Source organism: Dama dama, chromosome 7 (genome assembly GCF_033118175.1).
Source record: "Dama dama isolate Ldn47 chromosome 7, ASM3311817v1, whole genome shotgun sequence".
NCBI lineage: Eukaryota > Metazoa > Chordata > Mammalia > Artiodactyla > Cervidae > Dama > Dama dama.
In genome coordinates, this window is record NC_083687.1 from 12,376,892 (window position 1) to 12,402,659 (window position 25,768).

Consider the following 25,768-nt stretch of genomic DNA (forward strand, 5'->3'; position numbering starts at 1 on the left):
ACAGAGGAAACGACTAGAGGGGTTACCGGAACCTGAATCCATCAGGAAGTCTCATAAAGACATGTAAAAACTGTCAAGACTAAATTGACTTTTCCCCTTTTGGAACCAAAAATCTTATTTCTTCAGTGCCCACACTGACCCAAGTCAGAATGGGCTACCAGTTACAAAAAGTTACTAGTGGCCAAGTAACTTGTTACAATATAGATCATCTCTGTAAAAACAAAAACAATAACAACAAAACTTTAGGTTTGGTATGTTAATTGGTGAATCTTACCAGTCTCCGGAGGGGAACTCAATTTAGGTAATACCTCATTGCAGCAAATGCCAAGACAAAGACAGGCTCTTTAGGCTGTTCCCTGTCCTCAGGATGGTATGTTAAAGCAGGGTTTTGCTGATTACATGCAGTGAGTGATCCAGGAAGAACAAGTGTTCTTTTTCTGACCTTGGTACATTTCCTTAGTAACTTATGGGTGCTGATCTTTCACAGGTAGAAAGGGGGTAAATGCTGAACAAAACCGTAATGGATCTTGATCAACCAGCAGTGGCATGGAAAACAGGCCTATTCTGGGCTGCTGGGCATGCTTTTTAACCAATGCACTCGGACACCTGCCCAGTCGGTGCAGTGTTTCTCCTCTAGATCAGATAGGCTAAGTATGAGTATCCCAGCATCGTCCTAGTGGTTGATGATGGGAACTATTGGGATGGGACTTATGAGTGATCACATTCATGTTTTCTTGTGCTGATAAACTTATTTCATTGTCAGGCATCTACTTTATGCAAGCAAGCTTTTTTTCTTTCTTTTTTTTTTTGCCACATAGCCTGTGGGATCTTAGTTCCCCAACCAGGGATCAAACCCTGGCCCACAGCAGTGAAAGCAATCTTAACCACTGGACTGCCCACGAGTGACAGAATTTGGCCAATTCTGCAGTTTAGTGACGTTTCTAGCTCGGTTTGTTATTTCTTGTAACTTTTTATAAAAGGCAAAAGAAAACTTTCTAAGGCCTCCTTGCCTTTAAAAGATTTCTCACCAGAATGGCAACCATGAAGGTTCAGAGAAGCTTCTGCAGGCTTCAGGTACATCTGCCAATAGCCTTCACCTTGCCCTCAAAAGTGAGTTTCACCAGAGGAGGAGTGGATGTTTACCAATCTGGAGAAGATCTGCAAATCTAAGTCACATGAGTCAGCATTTCATCTTTTGCTTTATCTTCAAGAAAACTCAGAATTCAACCTCTCCAATAAAGTGATGATTTTCGTTGACAGCAACTGCATCAGCTTTTCTCAAGTGGTTTGATCTTTAAATTCAGATTTCATCTTTGAAAGTATACAGAAAAATCAATAAAATCAGCACTCCTCTAACCAAGCTTACTATACTCCTCCCTCTGCCTTTGGCTGGGACACAGGAATGGTTGTGATGCCCAAGCTTGAACAGTGACTAGCACTGAGCAGGTCAACAGAGGAAGGCCTTATGATTTATATCTAAAATGTGAACCAGAAGGATGTCCTTCCTAAATGCTTTCATTATCTTACATCTCTGTATTAGTTACCTGTTGCTGCATAACAAATTACCCCAGGACTCAGTGGCTTAAAACATTTCCGTTTCTGCAGGTTGAAAGTGAAAGTTGCTGTTGTGTCCGACTGCAAATTCTCCAGGCCAGAATACTGGCGTGGATAGCCTTTCTCTTCTCCAGGGCATCTTCCCAACCCAGGGATCGAACCCAGGTCTACCTGCATTGCAGGTGGATTCTTTACCAGTTGAGTCACCAGGCAAGCCCAAGAATACTGCAGTGGGTAACCTATCCCTTCTCCAGGGGATCTTCCCGACCCAGCAATCAAACTGGGATCTCCTGCAGTGCAGGTGGATTCTTCACCAACTGAGCTATCAGGGAAGCCCTTCTTCAGGTTAAGAATTGGCAAGGATTAGCCAGGTGACTTTGCATCGTTTCTCACTGGGTTGCAACTAAGGTGTTGGGTCTGCTTCCAAGCTCAGTGGTTGTCTGTAGGACTCAGCTTCTACAGGTGGCTGGGCCAAGGGCCCGAGTTCCTCGCTAGCTGAGGGCCTCTAAGGGCTATTCACCTGGCAGCTTGCTTCCCCAGAGCAAGGGTTCCCAGACAGAGCAAGAGGGGGCACAGACAGAAGCCATGGCCCCTTTGTAACCAAAAAGTGACATCCTGTTCCTTTTCAACAGTCACAAAGTCCAGCCCACCGTAAAGGTGAGGGAATTGTGTAAGTGCTCGAGTACTAGGTAAGAATCATTGGGGTCCTTTAAAAAGTTGTCTCAGTTATTAAAAACTACTTTTCTGCTGAAATGGGCTTTTACCAGAATGCCTTACTGCAACAAAGATTATATTCTAGTAACCTTACATGCTGATGGATAACATTTGTTTTGTAATAAATTGCTGAAGATGAAGGGGCTTAACCCTCAAATTCCTCCCATTTTTGCTATCCAACCTCAAGGATTTATTACTATAAATAGGTCCTCTAATTTCCAACACTGACTATACTTTCCTCCGTATTTAATAAATCCAAAGCAACCAATGAAATGTCTTAAGGGCACAACTTCTAAGAACATAGCTCAAATTGTAGGCAGCTGATACTTTCCTAACACAGTCCAGTTCTGCCAACTGAGCAAGGCTTGTTATTGTTACAGTATTAAAATGGGCAACAGCTAGACGTGATTAAGGGCAAAAGAGAAGATTATAATAAAAGAGTGAACTTGGTAGGATATAAAGCCAGATAATCTATGTATGGAAAACCCTCAGTCAGTAACAGGAGTAGGTACTAATGTAAACTTGCCTAGTTAAAGCTTCTAAACACATGATCTCAAGTTTTCTGGTTTTTTAACTGGGATGTTTCTGATATCATAAGGAGGTGGTGTGGGTTAATATTTGTGCAACGACTTAAAGGACAAATACATATCATCTAAGTAGTTTTTGAATTTCACCTCTGGAACAGCTTAATGGTTTCCCTGTGGATACTCAGGGCTGTAACTCCAACTCAGTTTGATGGTTCTTTTGAGACAGCTTAACACAAGACTTAGAGGGACTGCCTAGAATTGTCTGTCTGATGAACATACTGGTTTGAGAAATTTCAATTTAATTTTTGGTTGTTTTTCAAACAGGTTACATTCTGGTCTATACTACAATACGAACACACTGCGTATACCTTAAAGCACAATTCAATTAAAACAAAATAATTAAGCAGTTTACGTAGAGTTTAGGGCTAGACAAGGGCTTTATGAAGAAACATTATCACAAAAATGAAAGGCAAATTAATAACTGGAAAATGTGACAGAAAAATGGCAAACATGTTACCAAATCATCAAACAAGGAAGCATGCCGATAGAAAAATTGGGTAACGGAGGCAAATGACCAAAAAAAGGCCAATAAAACCTATGAAACAAGCTTCTGACTGTACTAGTCATCCAATATGCAAATTAAAACAAGATACTCCCCTTTTGGGGCAATCAAACTGGCTATTAGGAATAAAATGAGTAAGCTTACAACAGGCTCATTCAAACACTGTTGCTAACCACAAAGCAGTCCAACTGTTGTTCTCCACTTAAGTTAGGCAACATTTACTAAACGCCTTAAAAATGTGCTTACTCTCTGCCCCAGCCAATCCATTTCTAAGAATTTATACTGAGGGGTGAGAGACAAGTATATGAAAACCTGTGTATTCCAGTGCCTTGAGGTTCACAAAATTTTGATATTTTGCACTTTGTGATCTGTAGAGAGAGAGAGAGAAAAAAGAACCCACAAATAGGAAAAACGGTGCTGAGTTATAGGGAATAACAATTTTCTTAGAATTTTCCAAAATGTACTTTGTTAATCCCACCACACCTCCAATTTAATAGAAGCAAAGCTACAAACCCCACAAAATGACATGTGTTTAAGTTATACAGTTTCATGGTATATTTAAGTTCAAAAAGCAACTCAACCAATCCGTTCCTCCATTCTGAAGCTAGGTCAGATCAACTTGGGCAACAAACAGAAATCTTCTGGAAACATGTAGGTTATTAAATAATTTTATTGTACTGCATTTACAAAGAAAACAGACAATGCACCCAGTAGAAAGAATAAAAATGTGTTTGGGGTTTTATTTTTTACTGAGAGCAAATAGAAATCCTTTAGTGAGATCCTGGCAATTTGACAGTAAGTTCAATAAAGGTACATGGGATACTTGGAAGATCAAATTCTACAGCTGCCTCTTTCTACGGCTTTGAATTCATTTGGCTCCTTAAGAGATGGGGGAAAAGCCCTTATTTGGTGGGAAAACATTTCCAAGATGCAGTTACAGGTTCTCTCATTACATTTCTCTTCATGTTAGTTGTTAAAACAGGGCCTTCTATTTGTGTATGTTTTGCTTAGTTCACCTTAATGTCATCACCAGAATTCCTATCATTCCACAATTGTGACTTTACAGTGTAGCAAAGAATTCAGTTCTAGTCTGGTATTGCTTTAGATGTATATATCGCTGAAAACCAAAAGTGGATTAGGACTGCTGAAGGATTTTCCCTGCCGTTGTTTGATACAATCTATTTTCTTTATTCTTGATAGGTGCATAGACAGCCTCACTTACACTTCTTTCTACAGGAACATGTCTGATTTCAGGATTACCGTCAGGGACCCGATGCACTGGCTGGCCCATCACTCAGGGCAGTACGTTTGTGAGTAAATGGATGCGTAACTGCACCACTTGGCTGGCCGGTTACTCAGGGTAACACGTCTGTGAGTTAAATGGATGCGTAACTGCACCACTTTTCCTTTGCCTTTGTTGGTAAATGACAGAACCTAGATTCCAATTTTCTGTACAGAAAGTTGGCCACCCAGCAGTCTCATCACTGCTTTGTTAGCGGAGCCTTGAGTTGCACCTCCTTGGCTTTCTGTAAATCAGTCCTGTAGCCACTTCTGGAGAATGCTGAATCCCCAAGGCCCACTTGGTCCGTGCAGAAGCAGCAGCTGTGACCCCCAATCCTGCCCCTCTTTTGCTTTTCAATATGACCCGAGGAATATATGTAATGTCTAGGGCAAGTCTAGGAGAGGCTCATTCTAAAATAAGATTCACAAAGCCTTTTCTCATTAAAAAAAAAAAAAGCCTCAAGTACATTTCAATCATCTCAAAATTTAAAACTTACATTATACAAGGAAATAGCAGCAGAGAATGGCTAATCTTAAACCAATCGAGAAAGAAAAATAATAAAAACAAACACAACCCTCAAAATAAACAACAATGAAAAAAGTGCCATCCCACCCCCTCCCCTTGGTTCTTGTATCCCAGGATTTCGTTTAAGACCTGAAGCCTCTGAGAAAATGAGAAGGGCAAAGCCATAAGGGGAAACTGCTTCACGGCTGAATTCTGGATGAGGTAAAGCAAAGGCCCTAAATAAAAACTGGGGACTGTTTGTAAAAAAAAAAAAAACCAAGAACTCTAGGATAGTTTCTTCTCAGATGGGATAAACCTCTGAAACTTAGTTCTCTTTCCTAGAGTCATCCTGAATTCTTTAATTATGGGGCAATAAACTCAAGTGCAATGAGTAAAGTGCCAGCCAGGGGTTAAAAACAAAACAAAAAGCAAACAGCCAATCAAAGTAATTCTGCTCTTAGGGTACAGAAAAGACACAGGGAAGGACTGTTTGCAGAACATATGTGGTTCTGAAGAAATTACTAGTCAATGGTTCCAGTTTTGTTTCCATCAAAAATCAGACTGAAGATTCGAGGACCTAAGGGTTATTAAAGGATGAAAGGAATTTGACAGTGCTTTGAACAGTGATAAATGTTACCTAAATTTGGTGTTTATACAGCTCATTTAAAAACATAGTAGCTTAAAAGTCGCAGAAAAAAATGTGAAGATAGAGAACAACAGAAACAATCCAGGAAGATGATGCAGCCTGGATACAGCAAGTTTAATGTCTCTGCTGTACACAGAAGTAACACCCTTTCCCCTTCTCATCCTTATGCTGGCAATAGGATATGCACTAGAATATTTGACTCTTAGAGTCAGTGAATAAAAGGATGAGCTCATACATCTTCATAGCTCTTTTTAAAAGGATGCTTATAATTTAAAGGATGTCCTAATGGAAAGACAAGGGTACAGGGTATGAGGCTGTTTCACATTTTAGTCCATTAGTCTTTGGCAGAGCCCAATCAAGGCCAATTTCACCTAGGATGCCCAATGGCTGTGGGAGGATCTCCACAGGGTCAAGTAAGCAAACCCAAATGAACATGTTGGATTAAACAAAAGACACAAAACACCCTAGAAACCCTTGAAGGCAGAGCTTCACCCTGAAAAAGGAAGGGGGAAATGCTTGGAGGGGAGGGGTGGAGGGCCAGCCTGTGATCTCTGCTGCGGTGCTGGACTGGGCTTAAGAGTTGAGCCAAGGGTGCCGGAGACAATCAGCGGCAGTGGCCCTCTTCTCGGGGATCAGCTCCAACATGGGCAGTAAGAAATCTGTGAAGCCAGCTGCCTCTTCCTGAGACCACTCATACTTCTCCACTAGAACCTCAAAAAGGCCCCAGGGTTTCAGCTTCGTGATGTGTTTCAGGTCACCTACGGTAAAGACAGTACAAAGAAACTGACCAACACTGGTAAGTGACACTGCTCTGTGGCAATCCAGGCACTAATCCAGGCAGTCTATCAAGAATCAAACTGCCATCAGAATCTAATCCTCCATTCATAAGGCACCTCTCTTATCTAATGCATTCCTGGGAAAGAAGTGTCTCCATTTTTCATGAGGGCCTAAAAATTTAAAACAGTATTTTGATCCACCATTCTAGGATTTTTCATCCTGATCAAGTTGGATAGTCCTGTCAGGAACTAGGTATTCACTAAACTGAAAATTAAAAGCCAATATACTCAGCATGGTCTCATGGTATTCAGAGGCAATTTATTACCACATACTAAGAATAATTTGCTTGTACTCTATTTTTGGCTCAACAATCTAGTAAATGTTGTTTCAAAATAAGGCAGTAATTAAAAAATAAGAGCTAAAAACCACGTCCAACATGTATAAAAGTAACAAAACCAAAAAAAACAAATTTTCAGATACAGCTGCATCACATTGTACCATTTTAGAACATAAATCTCCTTTTGCCTCCTCGAAACAAATTTTTTTTTTTAAAGATAGTCAATTATCAGTGACTTACTAAGGTCAAAGCTGCTTTAAATTTTTTTCTTATGTAACGCTTATTTGAAGTCTCTTCTGTGGACAGTGAGTGCCTGATTACCTACTTGGTACACACATGCCGTTAACCTGACTTTGCACACAAGGAACAACTCTCAGGAAGCACTTCACCATTTTCTTGCCCCAAATAGAAACATTAAGAAATGCTTGCTCTCAAGTGCTGACAAAAAAAGATTTTTCTCAGCACAAGTGTAGAGATTTTGAGGAAAAAGGGAACCATGACAAAAAGGGAAAAAAGGTTAGACAGTTTTCCAGCCCCTTGTAGGATCAGGTTTTCACATTTCAGTATTTGGAATACATAAGAAATACATATTTAAATATGCCAACATAATATTATTATCCAGTAAAAAATTTAAGGTGAATTTTATCTTTGTTTTCCTTACTAATAAATGATAACATAAACTTATGAAATTGAAAGTACAAAGTTAATTAATTCTACTTGTCTTTTGATAGAACTCTCTCAGCAAAATCTACCCATTTTTCAGAAATGCTATAGTAGGAGTAATCAACGAACTACGTGCCAGCTATTAATTTAATATGAAGTAATCCCCATTTAGAAATCAGGAGACTGAGTTTGGGTCAAAGACCACATCAGTAGAAGAGCAGTTGGAATCTGAACCCAGACGGTCTGGCTCCAGTCTCTGCTAAGCCACAGCTCTGCAGTCAAGGCAGAAGTACCCTTCTTTAGGTGCTGAGGACACTGTACCCAGCAGTACTTACCTCTTCACTGTCAAACACTTTTGTCCCCTCAATGTCTGGGAACAAACACACTTCTTTTACCTTTTTTGGTGAAAAATTCCTTGGAATATTTTCCTGCCACAATGAGCTTGCGAGGCACCTTCCCCAGAAGTTCTATGATCAATGCAATGTGATCTGTATGTTTCAAACATTTCAAGAGGGGGGAAAAAGACATACATAACAGGAATAACGAATGTAGTTCTAAACACTGGCAGAAAGAGTAGCATGCACACCTCTTTGTAAAGCATTTCAGCTTGCTTTCTGTCCTAAATGAGAAGAGGACTCTATCCATCTAATGGAGAATCCAGAAAACCATTACAAATCAGGTAACCACTCCAGTGGGACTTGAGTGGTAACTAAAAACCATCTTGGTGTGAATGCTCTGCTTCCTGAAGCTGCATCCCTGGGACCTAGATGAAAACTCATTTTAACAATACTACCTCTGCGATTGAAGAAGTCCTGTGAATATTTGCCACTGAGGGCAAAGCGTCTTGGAATTCTGCCTATCAGCTCTATAATGTGCGCAATGTGGTCTAAAATAGAAGGGTAAGAAGAACAGGATCAAGGATAAGCTGTAAAAGAGGTTTTTCTATGAATAGCTTTTTCAAGAACTAGCTACTTAAAAGTAACTACAAATAAAACCCACGATACTCAAGGGAAGACTGGGAAGGCCAAGAATTATTTCAGGTGATTGATCACCTATAGTTGGCAAGTCCCATTCTAAAGTTTGGAGGCTTATCTATTTTATTTCTATTTTATCTATATGTCCAGGTTCAGGTGGGTTTTACAAGTAAGGTAAAAAGTGTATCAATATACTTCAGATATTCTAGGAAAAATACTGATAACAGATATTTATAACAGTGCTCAATAGGGCTTTGCAGGAAATAATATCACTTTATTTAAGAATGTTCATGACAAAGCACTCACATATGATTAAGTTTTCACAATCACCTTGTAGAACAGGCCAAAAGTTAATATATTAATACATTTTAAAATCGAGAAAATAAAACCTCAGGGAGAATGGACTACTTGATCTACATAGCTAATGAGAGCTAGAGCTCAGATGAAAACCCCTATCTCATCATGTCTTGTCCAGAGGGTTTTTGTAATTTAATAAATCATATTTTTAAAGAAAAAATTAGCACCAACATTTAAAGCATGGCTATTACACTTGACTACATTTGGCCCGAAAGTCATGTAGTGCCTTCTAACTGTCACAGCAGGAATATGGACCGTGAGCACTGCTAGGGAGAAGTGCAGTCTGCCACCAGGAGACGAGCCTGGATCAGCCAGCATCTCCACCTACAGACAGCTCCACTACCTCTTCCTGCAGGTGACAGAAAATAAACACATGAAGAGATTTTAAAAAGTGATGGCTCCTAGCCACAAAACAGTTTTAAAAATGACTTTAATCCTGCAGTTATAGAATCAAGCTCAAAAGGAATCACTTAAAACTTCTAATAATGTATCTCAGAGGGGAATAATATGCTAGGGACATTCACATATCTGGGAATTTGGGACGGTTTCAAGTGCTTCCTATTTTACATGTAAAGGACTCATTGGTGTCATTTAAAAGCAATTTTATATTCATGAACTCACTATAACCTCTGGGCAGTCTGACTGAATTTATGATCTGGTAACAAGTATTTCACTGACATGAAATTTTTGCCAATTTTAGGCAGGATCTGCAAATAAATATCTTTGTATAAATTAATTATAAATGAGACTATAATCTGTCTTACTGTAAATTTCCAAGTAAAATATTGGTTCTAATATTTTTCTTATACTAAGGAACTATTTTTCCCTTGAAATCATTACATTACTTTTAGTTGCAGCAACCTACCTCTGGTTTATCAATTAATCATAGGATTAATATACCTGACAGGCAAAATGATTAAGTATTATTCTAAAGTTTAGGGCTGTGGAATGTCACTAATAGCAGAAGACATGCTACTCAGACCCCAGTCCTACCATGACTCCTAACTGTGCCTACACTAGCCAGGGTAAGCGTTTACTTTTTCCTGCTCCTACAGGTCAAAGAGTAGTTAGTACTCGAGGTTTTATCTAGGACTATTAGTATTGACTGGAACAGCAGGGAGTAAGCTATGATCTAAATATCTAGGGTAACTGGTTCTCTCATGTCTCTTGAGACTCATTTACATTTCACTTTTCAGGTTTGGTTAGCATAATACCCCATACAATATAATTCTAGCCACTATGAGGTTTGTACCACAGACTATTTACAGGGAATCTAAGGAAATAAAGAAAAAAAATTAATTACCCTTAAAAACAGATATAGAGGGCTTGCTTTCTTGTGCTGTGCTGTGCAGTGCAACACGTGGGATCTTAATTCCCTGACCAGGGATTGAACCTGAGCATCGGGAGCGTGAAATCTTAACCACTGGGCATTTCTAAAGCAGTGTAAGTCTAAGCCCCCAAACTTACAATCCAGAAAAGAAGCAAGCAGATAACAGGGAAAACCAAGTGTGTACAGAGGTAGTAATTACAGTATATTCTTAAAAGGGGCTTATGTACTGAAATTATGTCCAAATTGTACCCATTAACACAGGTATATGACTACGGGGATCAGTTAGCAGAGCATTAGGAGGTTTTACTAACACAGCCTGCTGACATCCCAGTTTGAGAAAGAGCACTGTCAGTTCCATACGGCACAGAACCTGTTTTTTTTGTGTGTGTAATATTTTCTCTTTTGCTTTATTGATGAGGAAAATATAAGTACCACAATAAAGTTTGGTCACTTTTGCTTGTAAATGAAGCAACTGACATAGGATTTATCTCCAAAATATACAAGCAGCTCATAAAGCTCAGTATCAGAAAAACAAACAACCAAATCAAAAAATGGGCAGAAGACCTAAACAGACATTTCTCAAAGGAGACATATAGATGTCCATAGATATATGAAAAGATGTGCAAATTGCTCATTATTATATAAATTCAAATCAAAACTACAATGACATATCACCTCACACGGATCAAAATGGCCATCATCAAAAAGTCTATAAGCAATAAATGCTGGAGAGGGTGTGGAGAAAAGGGAACCCTCTTGCATTGTTGCTGCTGCTGTTGCTGCTAAGTCGCTCAGTCGTGTCCGACTCTCTGTGACCCCGTGGACTGCAGCCCACCAGGCTCCTCCGTCCATGGGGTTTTCCAGGCAAGAGTACTGGAGTGGGGTGCCATTGCCTTCTCCCAGAACCTGTTTTCTTAAATAATCAAGGAACGCACAGAAAGTAAAAGACCTATTTTCCACCCTGGGTGGGTAGAGTGGCAGTACTCTCTCAAAGTAATCCCCACTGATTCTGAAAACAAAAGTGCCAAAATCATATAATAAAGAAGGTAAAACATTCCTTTAATAAAGTTCTGAAATTCATGCTATCATCTAGTTACTTGAATGCCACCATTTAAAAAAAAAATAATCACACATTTAGTTGTCTGGTTTCACAGCCTCTCAGATAGAGCAACTGACAGCTTAGGCTTTTCCTATTGGTATTGCAAAATGTAAATCTGTAATATTTTATTTTAAAGTGAAGTGAGTCAAGTTAAGTCACTCAGTCGTGTCCAACTCTTTGCGACCCCATGGACTGTAGCCCACCAGGCTCCTCCACCCATGGAATTTTCTAGGCAAGAGTACTGCAGTGGATTGCCATTATGGAATTCTAAATGTTAGTATCATTTAAAAAGAAAAAAATATAGCTTTCATTTTCAGAAAGGAAAATAAAAAAGAACACTAAATGTTGTATAATTTATATAGACAAAGAGGATATATCTTCTGCATTCAAGGAGTGTATGTATGTTGAAATTGACTTCCAAATAAAGATGGAAGCATAACTAGGCAACAAATTGATGAACAGGTAGATCCAAACTGGGTAAAGAATGAATCCCTGATTTATTAATATACAGGAAGGAAGACAACTAGATGCTTTAGAAGAAACCTGGCAAATGCAAGCTTCAGTTCAACCAACTGTGGTGGCCTGTTCTCTAACCCTTACACAGAATTCTTTAACATCTATTATAAAACATCTACTGGAAAAAAAAAAAAAAAAAAATCTACTGTATCTAATACTTAACATAAAATATATTTCTTTTCTGGGATTTACATACACTCAGCACCCTAAGAACACTGAGAGTCTTTAGTACTAACAAGTGTCAGCCACCACGCACAGACAGGACCTACCTTCATCTCGCGTGTACTCTTCCCCTGAATGAGGTTCAAATAAGTAGTCGCCTGTGGCCAGTTCAAAGGCCTAAGAAAAAGAGGAAAAGCTTATGAAAGCATTAAAAAAAAAAAAAAACCTCTGGGAAGTTTATTGCTATTTGGCTCAATTTTAAGTAATAATTTTTTTTCTTGGAAAAACCTGCAAATGATCATTGAAAACACTGTCTAAGATTATTCTTAAAGAGCTTTCCTTTCATACCTGCACCTTAATAAAATGGAGCAGGAAAACTACAAAAGCTCAGTTAATATCAATATGTGGATTATTCCAAGCTCCCTGTGCCCCAATCTCTTGATCATTAATTCAACTCTCTTAAGTTTCTCTTTTTGCTCAGAGAGGGACGTGTATCTAAGGTGAATCTAAGTTATTAAATTATTCATGAGGTGTTTTTTAATAAATTCACACAGCTAGAAATTAAGATTTTGTACCTAAAATCAAAACCAAAAAAATTCAGAAATTTTTCTACTTAGGGCTCTTTAGAATTTGGTAGAAAGCACTTTTAAAGTAAGTTTTCTTTGGAAAGCACTTGTTAAACTGTCCTGGATAGAGAGTTCCCAATTCCTTGGTCTATAGAGAATCAGAAAAAGATGAAGTATAAATGGAGTCAGGAGCCACTCATACTGATCAGCAGGTATGCATCCACCAATCAGAAAAAGAGAGGCATGCCTCCTATAACAAGAAAACTTGTAAACAGAATTTAAGAGGGTCCGAAAAAGTGATTTCCTTAGAAATGTCAGTACAGAGGACAGCATCTGAGTGATAGGGCTGTATTAATTTTTCAGAGATTAGCAAGAGAGCAAGTAATTTAACAGCAGTTTTAAAAAGGACCTTATTGATATAAAAAAGGACAGTTAACAGCCAAGTGCTAGTAACCACGGGTTAATTTAGACTGACTCAATGGTACCAAGTATCCCAGACAATCTCAGGAATGTGGGGTGGATTAAGTTGGGGCACATTCTCAATTTAGATCCAGGTCTAGGTCTTGGTGGTCTGCCAGTGTCACAACAGAAGAGTCTTTCTCAAAAATGTATCACCTGGGCCCTACTACTGCCCAGAACAAGACCACAAAACCACAAGTTTCAGGATTGTCTCTAAAATGTCAGCAATGCTGTGGATTCTTGCTCAGCATAGCTTGTTTTACATGCCAGCAGTTCATTACTGAACTACACTGATAAAGCAGATACTTGTTATACCCTCAAAGCAGAACAGAAACAAACGAATTCTTGTTCATCAAAATTTGTCAATCTCTCCTAAAAACAGTACTTTAATTTTTCTGTCTCATGTTGGGACTCAGTGAAAATACTACAAGTTAAAAAAAAAGACAGTTTTCTAAAAATTTAAAATACTCTAGGCACTTCTCTGGAAGTCCAGTGGTTAAGTCTCCACCCTTCCAATGCAGGAGGCATAGGTTCAATTCCTGGTTGGGGAACTAGAGTTCCTTCCACATGCCATGTGGTGTGGCAGAACAAAAACAGAACAAAAAAACTAAAACTTTCCACCTAGATACTTAAAGTTCTCTAAAAGAACTTTATTTTTGGAACATAAGGTAGTTGCTTATTAGTTACAATTTTATAAGTAACAGTACAAAAAACCCAACCCAAACCAAAAGATCACAACAGAACTAAAAACCCCTAGAAATTTGATTACAAAACACCTAGTTTAACATCTTTCCTTCACAGATGAGAAAACTGACCAGAATGGAAAGGCCAAGTCCATCCCAGAATCAAAGGCTCTGGTTTCTACACTCCTGTCCTTGTCTCACGCTGACCAAAGGGCCTGTTCTATGCCAGTCAGGGTCATGCTAACAGACACAGGCAAAATCAGTTATTAAATCCAGTGTGCTGGTACCTCCAGATAATGGAATATCATTCAGTGCTAAAAAGGAATGAACTATCAAGTCATGAAAAGACATGGAAGAACCATAAATGAGTATTACAAAGTAAAAAAAAAAAAGTTAACGAATCATGCTGTATGATTTCAACTATATGATACTCTGGGAAAGGTAAAACTATGGAGACAATATCTATTTGTTCATTCTTAAAGCTCTTCACAGAAACTTCCCTTCTTATAACTGTGCTTCTCACTTTGTAGAATCAATCACTAAAGTGGTAGGCAATCTCACAACTTGCCTTTTTACTTCTCAGAAAGGGTCCCAATCTTTCCATCAACTAATTGCACTGGATGAAGGAGGATCCATGTCTCCAGGACGCTTCTGATATTCCAAGATTTATTTTTATTCTCGGAGTATGGTGATATTTAGAGCAATATTTCTATGTCTATTAGCAAATGAGAGAAATTTGGGGTAATAAATGGGGCTAAAGTTTTCGTGATACTGTCTCAAGTCAGTTAAGGGCTTTCTTTCCCTTGGTCAACAAAATTCCTGTATGTGAGATGGTCCAAAGAGGGGCCTAGGTTAACCACCCCCTCTTTCATTTTTTTGGCCTTACTTCTTAAGCCCGACATTGTAAATACTACCTTAAATAGCAAGCAGGACTTACTGCCCTCAACTAAACTATTAAAAACCGCATCAGAGTAAACTGAAGGCCACCTACAAACTAGCTATATTTTGTATGGGGGCATCTCTATCAGTTATTTCCTCTACCAAATCAAATCCCTCAATACAAAGCTTTAAAGTATGGCAAGAAAGAAGCTTTTTTCCCAATGTTTTTTCATCTTGTGTACACAATACCAAACTATCTTCATTTCAGGTAGCCCTCCTGATTAAAAGACCACTGATGTGTCAAAACAAAATAATAACTGAAATTATAGTTTTAATATGTTTCTGGTTTAGTTGACTTATTTGATGGCCTACAAGTATTTATTAAGTACTATTGTATACTAATGAATTTGTTTGATCTTGTTCTTGTTTCCTGGGAGGGCGCCTCTAAATTCTTGGGATTTCCAAGTCATAAAAGTGACTCTTATTCATGGTGGGCCCCTTAGGACCACACTTCAGTTTATACTAATGAGGTGACTCATAGTGGGCCCCTAGACACAGTTTTAAGAGGGGGATGGACATGCCCTCAGGGTGGGTAAGACCAATTGTACAATCAGAAGTTTGAGGTGTTGAACTGAGTGTTGTCATAACTGACCTCCTAATCTCTTGGAAGGATGAGGGGGCTAGAGACTGTAATGAAATCTCAATAAAAACTCTGGGCACTCAAAGCTTGGGTGAACTTCCCTGGTTGGTGACACACATTGATTTGTCATGACAGTCAGGTATTCTAAGGACACAAGAAGCTTCTTCATCTCTGGTACCCTCTCAGGCCTCAATATATGCATGTTTTCATTTGGGTGGTCCCGATTTATATCCTTTATATCAGAACTGTAATATTTGAGCACTTTCTTGAGTTCTGTGAGTGAATCTAGGAAATTACTTAATCTAAAAGGATAGTGGAAATCCCTAATTCGTAGCCAGATGGTCAGGAGGGTAGGTGGCCTGCGGACCCCAGAGCTTGCAGCTGGTGTCTGAAGTGAGAATAGTCTTGTGGAAAACTATGCCTTTAACCTGTGAAGTCTGTGATGACTCTGGGTAGTGAGCATTAGAAATGCACTGTAAGCACCCACTCAAAAGGTCTCAGGCCCTGAACCAGACATTTAACTCTACATAATAACAGACATGGCTCCTGCCAGTACGGCACTTACAACAAGTAGGAGAGAAAAAAGTAAAACACACAATCACAAACCGAAGAGTACCTCCATTTCAGGCAACTATATAGTATGTTCCAACATGAGGCTATTTGTGGGAAGTCATTTAATATCAACTAAACCTGATCACTTGAGTAGCTGCTTGACAAGGACAAAGCAGCAACTTAAGAATCCATGGATGACTTGAGCTTCAGTCATCTTGTGAGACGCAAAGATGTCTGAAGAACTGCTGAATGTACAGAACTGTATAGAATAAATCAATTTCCAGGGTTTTCCCTATCTGATAATAGAGCCGAAAGGGCAAGGGGTAACTGTAACCTGCAAAAGCAATACCACTTCTGAGCAGTTGTTTTTAACGCCCACCCCCAGCCCCCATCTGTAATAAGAAACATTTGGTTCCTTCACCTAACAGGAATTGGGCAGGAACCAAATGGAATGCCAGATGTTTATATCTAAGGTTTTGAATTCAGATATCTCCAGACATGGGATTTAGAGTGCCAGTGGTAAGTCAGAAAAAAAACTCCTTTCCTATTTGTTAATTTGCTGGTCTACTGAAATTAGCAAATTACCACATAACAAGTTAAAGTCAACAAGAAAAACATTACCATGCATGCTGTGCTCCAAATGTCGGCAGGGGTATTATAGCCAGATCCTATCAAAACTTCCAAGGAGCGATACTGCCTTGTTTGAATATCTTCGGTGAAATGTTTGTGCTGAGTAAATGAAGGAAACAGTATTTTAAAATTCATTTATTCTAAAAACATGATTGCTTAATAACAGAGATTAAGATAAATTCACCAAAGTTTTCCCTAAACCAAAGTTCTCATGTAGCTCACTTCTTTAGTATCATTTTCATGCTATTAGCTTCAAATAGCACTTTTCTTTACGTGCCATCTGTTTCAAATTATTTCTGAAAACATGAGCCTGAACTTATATATAGATACACAGGTTAGGCAATAACAAATTGTTTTTTAAAAAATGGAAAACTATTATCCCAAACAAAAGTTAAGTTGTTCATTTGTGTAAAATAATTTGCATTTCAACATATAAATGCTACCAATTTAGGTTCCATTCAAACTTTTCCTTGCTGGGTGCTCATGAGACATTGAAAGATGTAGGTTTCAAGTTGTAAGAGCCTTACAAACGACGCCCATAAAAAGACTTCTTGCCTTCAGTCTCCTCCTGCTCCCTCACCCCTCCGAAAATAACAAAATATTGATCTCGGGGACCATGTTAACCACTATGGGGATGCAACAGTTTCTTTAACACATATATGGGGAAAAAAGGGAAAACATCTAAAAATAAAGAAAAAGGGGAACAGCCATTTGTGAACAGGGGAATTTAGGCAGAGTAAGCTTCAGGCAGAAAACCATCACTGAGGGGAGCTCCAAAGGGTACTGGACTTAAGTTTGACCAAAAGTACTTCAGGTAGAGGGAACATCACAAAGGCATGGAAAGACATTGGCAAAAGCCAAACACAGCTAACTGATAGGGTGAAGAGTTCAGATTTCATCTGGCAACAAGAGAATACCATTGTATGTTAGGAAACAAGAGAGTGTCCTGTAAGAATACTGACAGGATCTCTGAGAACACCATTCCAGTAATCTTCTGGTTTGTGGCCAGATTTAGGCTTAGTAATGAACATCTGAACAATGGCTGTGAAAACAGGAGAGAGAAGAGTAAAAACCAAGGACATTCACAGGGAGAATAAGCACAATTTAAAAATTCAATGGCTAGAAGCGGGAGACAGGAGGAAGAGTCAAAAAGAACTCTGTGGTAGAGGCTGTCAACAAAAACAGGGGTGGGAAGACTTAGACAGGGCAGCGGTTTTACAGGAAAACAACGGGTTCAGATACTGAGTTTGAAGTGGAAATGTACTATAGGTGATACACTTAGAAAAATGGACATGCTGTTTTCAAGGGAGCCATCTTTACTCATGGTGCCTTACAACTTACTGCCTACTGACTGTAAATGGTAAATGAGGTCAAGAATCAACAAAAGAAGTTGAACTGGAAACATACACATCCACTTATTCCTGAAACTTCACTTCTGTAGAGAATCCAGTGTTAAATTTTTAAAGAATAAACTGACAGGGACTTCCCTGTAGGTTGTGGTTAAGTCATGTGCTCCCAATGCAGGGGGCCTGGTCAGGGAGATAGATCCCACATGCTGCAACTAAGACCCGGCACATTCAAATAAATAAATACATTTAAATAAAGAAAGAAAGAATAAACTGACAAAGATAAAGAATGGCAAAGAAGTCACAGCAATATAATTTAGGAGCTAGAAAGCAGAGAGATCATTGTTAAATGTCTTAATGGATACAAGGAAGCTGAATAATAAGCCACTAGTGAACGCTGAGAAGCACGGTGATAAATACCACAGTACTCCTCCTCCCAAGGATAAGGACTTAGAGGTATCAGGTATTTCTGGAAGTAGGTGGTGAAGTGGGACTGAACAAATGAACACTGCGTTAGAACACCTTTTACCCTCAGAACACGGGCATGATGCAGTAACAGCCCTTCCCTGACCCGACACAGAGGTTTTGTCTGGAGCAGGTAAAACAGTTCCTGGAGGATGCTCAGCATGGTTGAGGGGAGAATACTATTCTGAATACAGGGCAATTAAGTGACTATATGTAATTGTATGCTGAACCCCCAGTTTTCTAGCTTAACTCAGTTTTCAAAACACTAGTAGTCAGGCATTTATTCTCTGGGTAAGAGATCTGAGGAAGACTTAAGTTTTCTGTGGGAAATATGACCAATCCAAGACCTTGACATCTGAGGATGAAATGAAACAGCTCAGATCATTTTATAGTGAATAATTCAACAAGATCCACCAGGCACAAAGCTTCTTAACAGCTTTCTGGCACTCCATTCAAATGGTCAGTCAGTCTTTTGTTTAATGACCCTAAACAAAGAAGGCAAGGAAGACACCATATAAAGAAGAAAATGAAAACATAATATCCTCTCAGAGATAATCATGGAACCAAGGAACTCTTAGAAAGTAAGAATATAATAAGAGAAATAAGAAAATATAAGGCTTAAAAGCACAAGCTGAGAAATCTCCTGGAAAAGGAAGTGCTAGAAAATAGAAGAGATATGTAAGAAAATTAGAGAAACTGAATAAAATCTAACATTTGAATAATAAGGTAGCAGAGTTAGAAAATAAGAGAATTAAAGAAAAAAAAAAAAAAAAATCAAGAAACAAAACCAAAGAACCAGAGTTTCAATACTGATAGCACACACTGGGTTCTTAGCTAATGGATGAAAACAGACGTCATGAGGCACATGGCTGTTAAATGATCCCACAGACTTCCTCAGTGGAAAAGGCTTCATACAAAGGTCCAAAAATCAGAATGACTCTAGTCTTTTAGCAGCAATGACAGGAAACTAGAAAAAAATGAAGCTATGACAAACATTCTGAGGGAAAATGATTTTCATCCTAGAATTTTACATGCAGTCAACTGAGTGTAAAAACAGAATAAAGACATTATTAGATGCGCAAGGATGCCCACTCCTCTAGGAAGCCACTAAAAGTTGTATATATTTCAAACAAAAACCATGATGGAGAGTAAACCAAGATCAGAGAGACACAAACTGGATATATAGAGAGAATTAACAATAATCTCGAGGATGACTATGAAAGGAAATCCCAAACGGCAGTGATGCAGCAGGCCCACAGGGTAACCAAAGAGATGAACACAGATTAGAAGACAACAAGTTCTAGGATAGAGCTCTTTAGGAAGAAAAAGTTGACCAATACCCAAGGTATCCATGTGTATTAAAGTGTATGTATTCAAAGCACTGGGTCAAAGTATGGGGTGGAATTTTTTTAATCATTTGATAAAAGTTAAAAACAAAACAAAAAAACAACTAAGTAAATGAAACAACAGTGTTAGGCAAAAAGGGAAAAGGAATCATAACACAATATATACTTAGTTCAGCTGAGGATAGCATTAGAGTCCCAATAATATAAACATGAAATTATTTAGCCCTAAGTTGTATTAAATTGACGAGATAGGGGATGGGTGTAATGGCAGATAAGTCCTATTGGAAAGAAGGAAGAAATAGCTAAAACTGAAAAGAACTGGAAGCAATATACCTAAGTTATTTATTAACAATAATGAAGGTAAATACCATTATGCGGGGAGTGAAAAACTGGCAAAGGAAGGGCATGGATTTTTGAGCTAAAATCTATGTAAGTTATCCTAAGCTATATATGTATGTGCTTAAGTGATGAGCAAAAGTGTAATATTTAAAAAAACCAAGCTCTTTGAAAACAATATAAAATTCCATTACAGAATACCAGATGCTGCTGTGCTTAAGAGACCAACAAGATGTGAGATCAGACCAGGATCCAGCAGGACAAGGCACCTATGTCTAGATCACCACTGTCCTAGTGCCCAGGTCAAAGATGTGCCCACACATTTGTTTAATGAGCTAACATATGAAAAGAATGTAAAGTCATTTTAGCATAGAGACTCATTAAAAAAAGAAATGCATGTGACAACTAAAGAAAAAAGAGATTAATTCTGTTGTAGAAAAACGACAGGAAAGACTGTAACCAAATAAAGCAGAGTATGCCAAATGTATAACGCAGCCATGACGGAAGGTGTTCCAAAGACAAAGGCAAAGGAGCTTGAAATGACGTGAGCAGAAAACTGACAAACATTTGAAGTTTATACCACGTGATTTTTGTTACAGAGTCAATGTTTTCCTCTATAATTGTTTTAAATACTTAACAAGCACCTCCTATGTACGAGGTACTGTTCTAAGCACGAAGATACAGCAATGAATTTAAAAAAATCTCTGCTGTGATGGGACAGACATTATAGCGAAAGGGATATTAAACAAATATATAGAATCAGATTGGGTTAAGTGCCGTGGAGAAAGAAAACTGAGGGAGAGAGGAAAAAAAAGAAAATACGTGAGTGAATATAAAAGGTGCATGGGTGTGAAGAGTAGTGGTTTATGTTAGGTGTTCAGGGAAAGATCCCCCTGGTAAGATGACATCTGAACAGGAACCTGAAGAAAATCTACTCTTTTTGAAAGAGTAGATTATACACATTATCTTGGGAAGAGAATTCCAGGTAGAAGAAACTAAGTTTTTTGCTTGGTGGGGTGGCATGCGGGCCACAGTAAGGACTTTCTATTCATTCTAAAGGAAGCCACCACAAAGTTTTGAGAATATCTGACATGCATTTAAAAGGATCACTCTGATAGTTGAGTTGAGAACAGTCTGTAAGACGCAAGGACAACAAAGAGACATGAAGAGCCACTGTAGTCATGCAGGCAAAAATATGGTGGCCTGGTGAAATAATTCCAATTACCTAAAAAGCTTTTCCATATTCCTATCAGTCAGTGCTAAGTACTGACTTCATGTTTTCTAAAATGTTACCACAATATTCTGGAATCAATACTGAAATTGAGATCCTACTTGGTTGTGAACCATTAGATATAGGATATCATGTAGAATAGGGAATTTGAAATATAAAAATAAACAGATCTATTAAAGTGGATTTCACCTCAATAGTCTCCAGCATCCCTGTTTACAAAGCATATATGGCTCTTTGAATAGTCCTGCTTATGTTTATGTGCAAATCTTTGTATTGTAGATTTTTAAAAAGATATTCATTAAAAATAATATAAAAAGCACTCTTAACTTGGTAAACAAAAGTATTAATAAGACACTATATATCAAAACCCCCTTTAAAAAAGCCCTCAACTTCTGACTTAGCAATTTCATGTCTAGGGAATGTTCTAGGTCAACTGCAGAAGACTCATGAGCAAAGATGCTCATCACAAAGAACTGTCAAGAATATGTGAGGGTTGTAGTATATTAGCAAGTATCACATAAAACTGAATTTTATATAAATCTGCGATTGACAAAAGTGTCCAAAATATGTTAAATGAATTAAAAGGTTACAATTAATAAGTTGGTTAGATGCTGATTTAAAAAACAGAAGGGAAAGTCTGAATGTGGGCATTTAGACTATGAAAGTCAATGAGGATACAGATAAAACCGCCAAGAGTGGATATCACTGAATGTCGGTGACGGGTGCCTTGTGTAGGGGCAGGAGGGGACTGTTTCAGCATGCCATTCCCTCTACCCATGCAAAGGTTAAGAGAAAATTAAAATGGTCACTGGCAACCTAGGTTCAGAACTGCAGATGCTTTCTTCTTTTAGCACGACGAAGTCCAAATTCTTATTTATCCCCAGTCACTTCAAAACACTGAGACAAGCTTAACTTACCACCCAACAGGCATTTCCAAGATCAGCGATCTTCACTTGGAGCTTTTCTGCATTTTTTGGCTCAAGGGGGTTAACAAGAAAATTTCCAGCAGTGGATTTTCCTATAGACAACAGGTATCATCAATAAGACTGTTCAATGAACAGAGAAATATCCAAAGGTTAATAAAACTGTGAGGTAACATATCCAGGCCCCCAACTGGCCACCTATTAATACATTTTCTAAGACTGAAAACAAGTAAAAGCAACACCTCGAGTTTCCAGAAATAAAACCTCTGCCTTCAAAGCGACAAGTAAAAATACTGTGTACTCACTATATGACCAATAAAGATCAAACTGAACTATACATCTATACACTGAAGGTAACTTGGACACCTGCTGTAAAGCTGTATTTATGACAACTATGGTACTTTTATTTTTTTTTTGGGGGGGGGGTACTTTTATTTTAGAAACTCATGAAAAAATTTTTTCTATGTGGTAATTAAAAAAAAATTGTATAGTTGATTTACAACATATTAGTTTCAGGTATACAACATAGCAACTCAGCATTTTTATAGATTATACTCTATTTAAAGTCACAAATAATGCTGTTTTTCCCTGTATTGTACAATGTATCCCTATTAGCCTATCTATTTTATTATACATAGTAGCTTGTTCTTCTCAATCCCCTACCTCCATCTTTCCTTTCCCCTTCTCTCTCTTCTCATTTGTATCCACCTGCCTGTTCTCTATACCTGAAAGTCTATTTCTGTTTTGCTAAATGTTTAATTTTTAAGTTCCACATGTAAGTGACAACATACATTATTTGTCTTGTCTGACGTATTAGAAATTCATGAATATCTCATGTAGGGAAGGAGTAATGGGAAACTACCTTTGTTGTCTAGTGGTCCATTATGTTCTTGCTCTTGTTCATCTTCACAGGGTATCTCTGCCCGAATGCTTTCTTGAAGTTGGCTAATGTCCTGTTCACTGAATGACTGGTCTACATTTGATGAAGACTGGCACATCATGGTATCAGACACCTCAGAGGTTACAGGTGTACAAGAGTCTGTTTCTTGAGATGTGCTGCTGTCTCCATTTTGGGAACTTAGTAAACTAGGTTCCTGCTTCAAATTTTGGATATCACAGTCGTTAGCATTACGTAGATCCTCTTTAAGCCTCAACGTTTCTTTATTACTGTTCTCAGTATAATTAATGATTTCAATTACGCCATTGCAATTAATTTCTGCTGCACCACCCTCTATACCACGTCCTGTAAGTGTCTGATCCTGGTGAATGGTACGTGACTCTTCTAAGGAACAAACAGACAAAAAGGATGTACATGTATGCATATGCATGAAAGAGCAAAAAAATAGATCTCTCCATAAGATTAAAACATTTCCAGAACTTATACAGAATGACATAAAAACATGACTGCGTATTGAAAGCCTATTCATAGAAGGACAAAGATCTTCTAATTCTTACCCAATTGCTAAAAAACGTCTATGCTGCATTTCCTGAGAAAACTTAGAAATTACATTTGAATATTACCTCCCTAACATTTATGAGAAGTTCTGTATTCTTACTGTGTAAGGACACCCCCAAGAGATGCTGTGTATGCATGAAACCACATTATATAACAATGATAAATTAAAGTTTGCTATAAAGTAATTTGTGATGCTCTATTTATACCAAGTTTTTCTTGGGTCATTTTATTAGGTGGGTTCTCTTTCAAGGGTCTTTCAACAGGCCTCTCTGATTCTTCTTGCTGGTTTGGTCTTTTTTGCCCGGGGCCCGACTCTTTCTCCATTTCCTCAATCTCCTGCATTCGCTTCTCTAGTAATTCTGCCTGGCGCTTCTGCTTCTTCTTCAATTTCTTCTTCTTATTCTTTGACATTTTGTCAGCCTGGGCGGAGATTACAAACAGATAAAGCCTTCAGGTGGCTAATCCATTACTCCCAGTTGGAGATAACTATTAATTTTAATTACTTCCTAATTAAATTCCACTCTTTCCCTAACATAACACTTAAGTTTTTAATTAACTAAAAAAAGGCAGATACTCTTATAAAACCAAATTACAACAAAATACACAATAAATTTTGGTCCTCAGAACAGTCTGTGGGGCTGGTTCACTCTCATACACGCTCAAATATATGGGAGCCTCACCAGTACAAACATTCACAGGAATTTATTGGAGAAAATTACAGAAGTGCAGGAACATTTTTTCTTTGTTTTCCAAACTCTAAATAAACTGTGATCCATAACAGAAGAACCCCTGCCCACTGCCCGTAGAGTAGAATTAAATGTACAAACACCTTATACTTACTGGCTTAGGTTGGGGTGCAGTACTGACTGAAAAGAAAAGAAAACCAAGTCAGAATCTTGGCATTCAGCAGGCAATATAAACTAAGACACCCTACCAGAATGAAGTCTGTTTGTACAGTTTGTTAAGCAACTGTTAGAAACATAAAAGAACAATGCACAGAAAAGTTGACACATTTAAAATAAATTTAAATAAACTCTTCTCCAGACAGCATCAGTACATGCAAAGAACCAAGTTCCCGTGTCTGATTTATACTATTGTTTGGTCGCTGTCGTGTTTGACTCTTTTGTGACCCCATGGACTGCAGTCCACTGGGTTCCTCTGTCCATGGGATTTCCCAGGCAAGAATATTGGGGTGGGTTGCCATTTCCTTCTCCAGTAGATCTTCCCAACCCAGAGATTGAACCTGCCTCTCCTTCACTGGCAGGCGGATTCTTCACCACTGATCCACCAGGGTAGCCCAATTTACACTATTAACGTTGCTAAAATCCCCTTCCTGTGTAGTGCTTAGAATGGAAAATGATAGGCAACAACCATGTCATCTCTCACCCAAGACTAGTTCTCCTTGGCACTTGTCAGTTTTAAAAGTAGTATCAACAGTTACAGTAATTACATAGTACGTTACAGATATTAGTTTAGTTTAGCTGGAAGGTAGACTCTTCAGTCTTCCTTAAAAAAAAAAAAAATTTTTTTTAAATTGTGGTAAAATAAACTCATAAAATGTCCCTTTTAACTATTGTTACGCATACAGTTTAGCAGTGTTCATTTCACATAGTTGCACAACATTTCTAGAACTTTTTCATTTTGCAAAAATGAAAACTCTATGCCCACTTAACAGCTGCCCCTTGCCCCTGTGGAGGTATTCTTTTTTTTAAAGGAGGTCTATGGACAACTGATCCTTCACCTTGAGGATCAAGAGAGTTCCTCAAATATAATTAATTTATTAAAATTAAAATCTGTACCACAAACAGAAAAAAAATATCAATCGTAATCATAGTAGCCACCATTTATTTTACACATAATACTGTGTGGCATACTACTAATTGCTTCATGTGAAATTTAATCCCAATAAGTTATGCATGAGGAAAAATGCAATCAAATCCCTTGCCCAAGGTCATTAACCTTAAGCAAGAATTCAAAACAGGTATGTCCACTCCAGTGCTCAAACCCATACTTTTAACAGCAATGCTATTATGCTCCTGCACAAGGATCACTGATTCACATAGGTCAGCATATATAAACATCAAAAAAAAAAAGGACCATCAAATCACAAGAGAAAACATTTTAACACGAATCAGCTTTTATAATACACAACATCTTTGAACCTAAAAGGTACAGTATTCTTCCCCTATGGAAATAATACTCAGTATAAAAAAAGTCTTTTGAAGGCTGAAACTATTTCTTACATGAGTACT

At 38.1% G+C, this 25,768-nt stretch overlaps 1 protein-coding gene across 1 annotated transcript in view; it reads right to left on the bottom strand.

Annotated features, from left to right (window-relative positions):
• Positions 1-4,009: 4,009 nt before the first annotated feature.
• Positions 4,010-25,768, bottom strand: part of SRPK1 (SRSF protein kinase 1) — a 63,791-nt gene continuing 42,032 nt past the window's right edge. The window contains 8 exon segments of the mRNA XM_061146533.1: positions 4,010-6,547; positions 7,962-8,054; positions 12,112-12,181; positions 16,405-16,512; positions 22,055-22,155; positions 22,923-23,342; positions 23,723-23,936; positions 24,357-24,382. Of these exon segments, the coding sequence (XP_061002516.1) occupies positions 6,363-6,547; positions 7,962-8,054; positions 12,112-12,181; positions 16,405-16,512; positions 22,055-22,155; positions 22,923-23,342; positions 23,723-23,936; positions 24,357-24,382 (1,217 nt within the window). The 3' untranslated portion in view covers positions 4,010-6,362.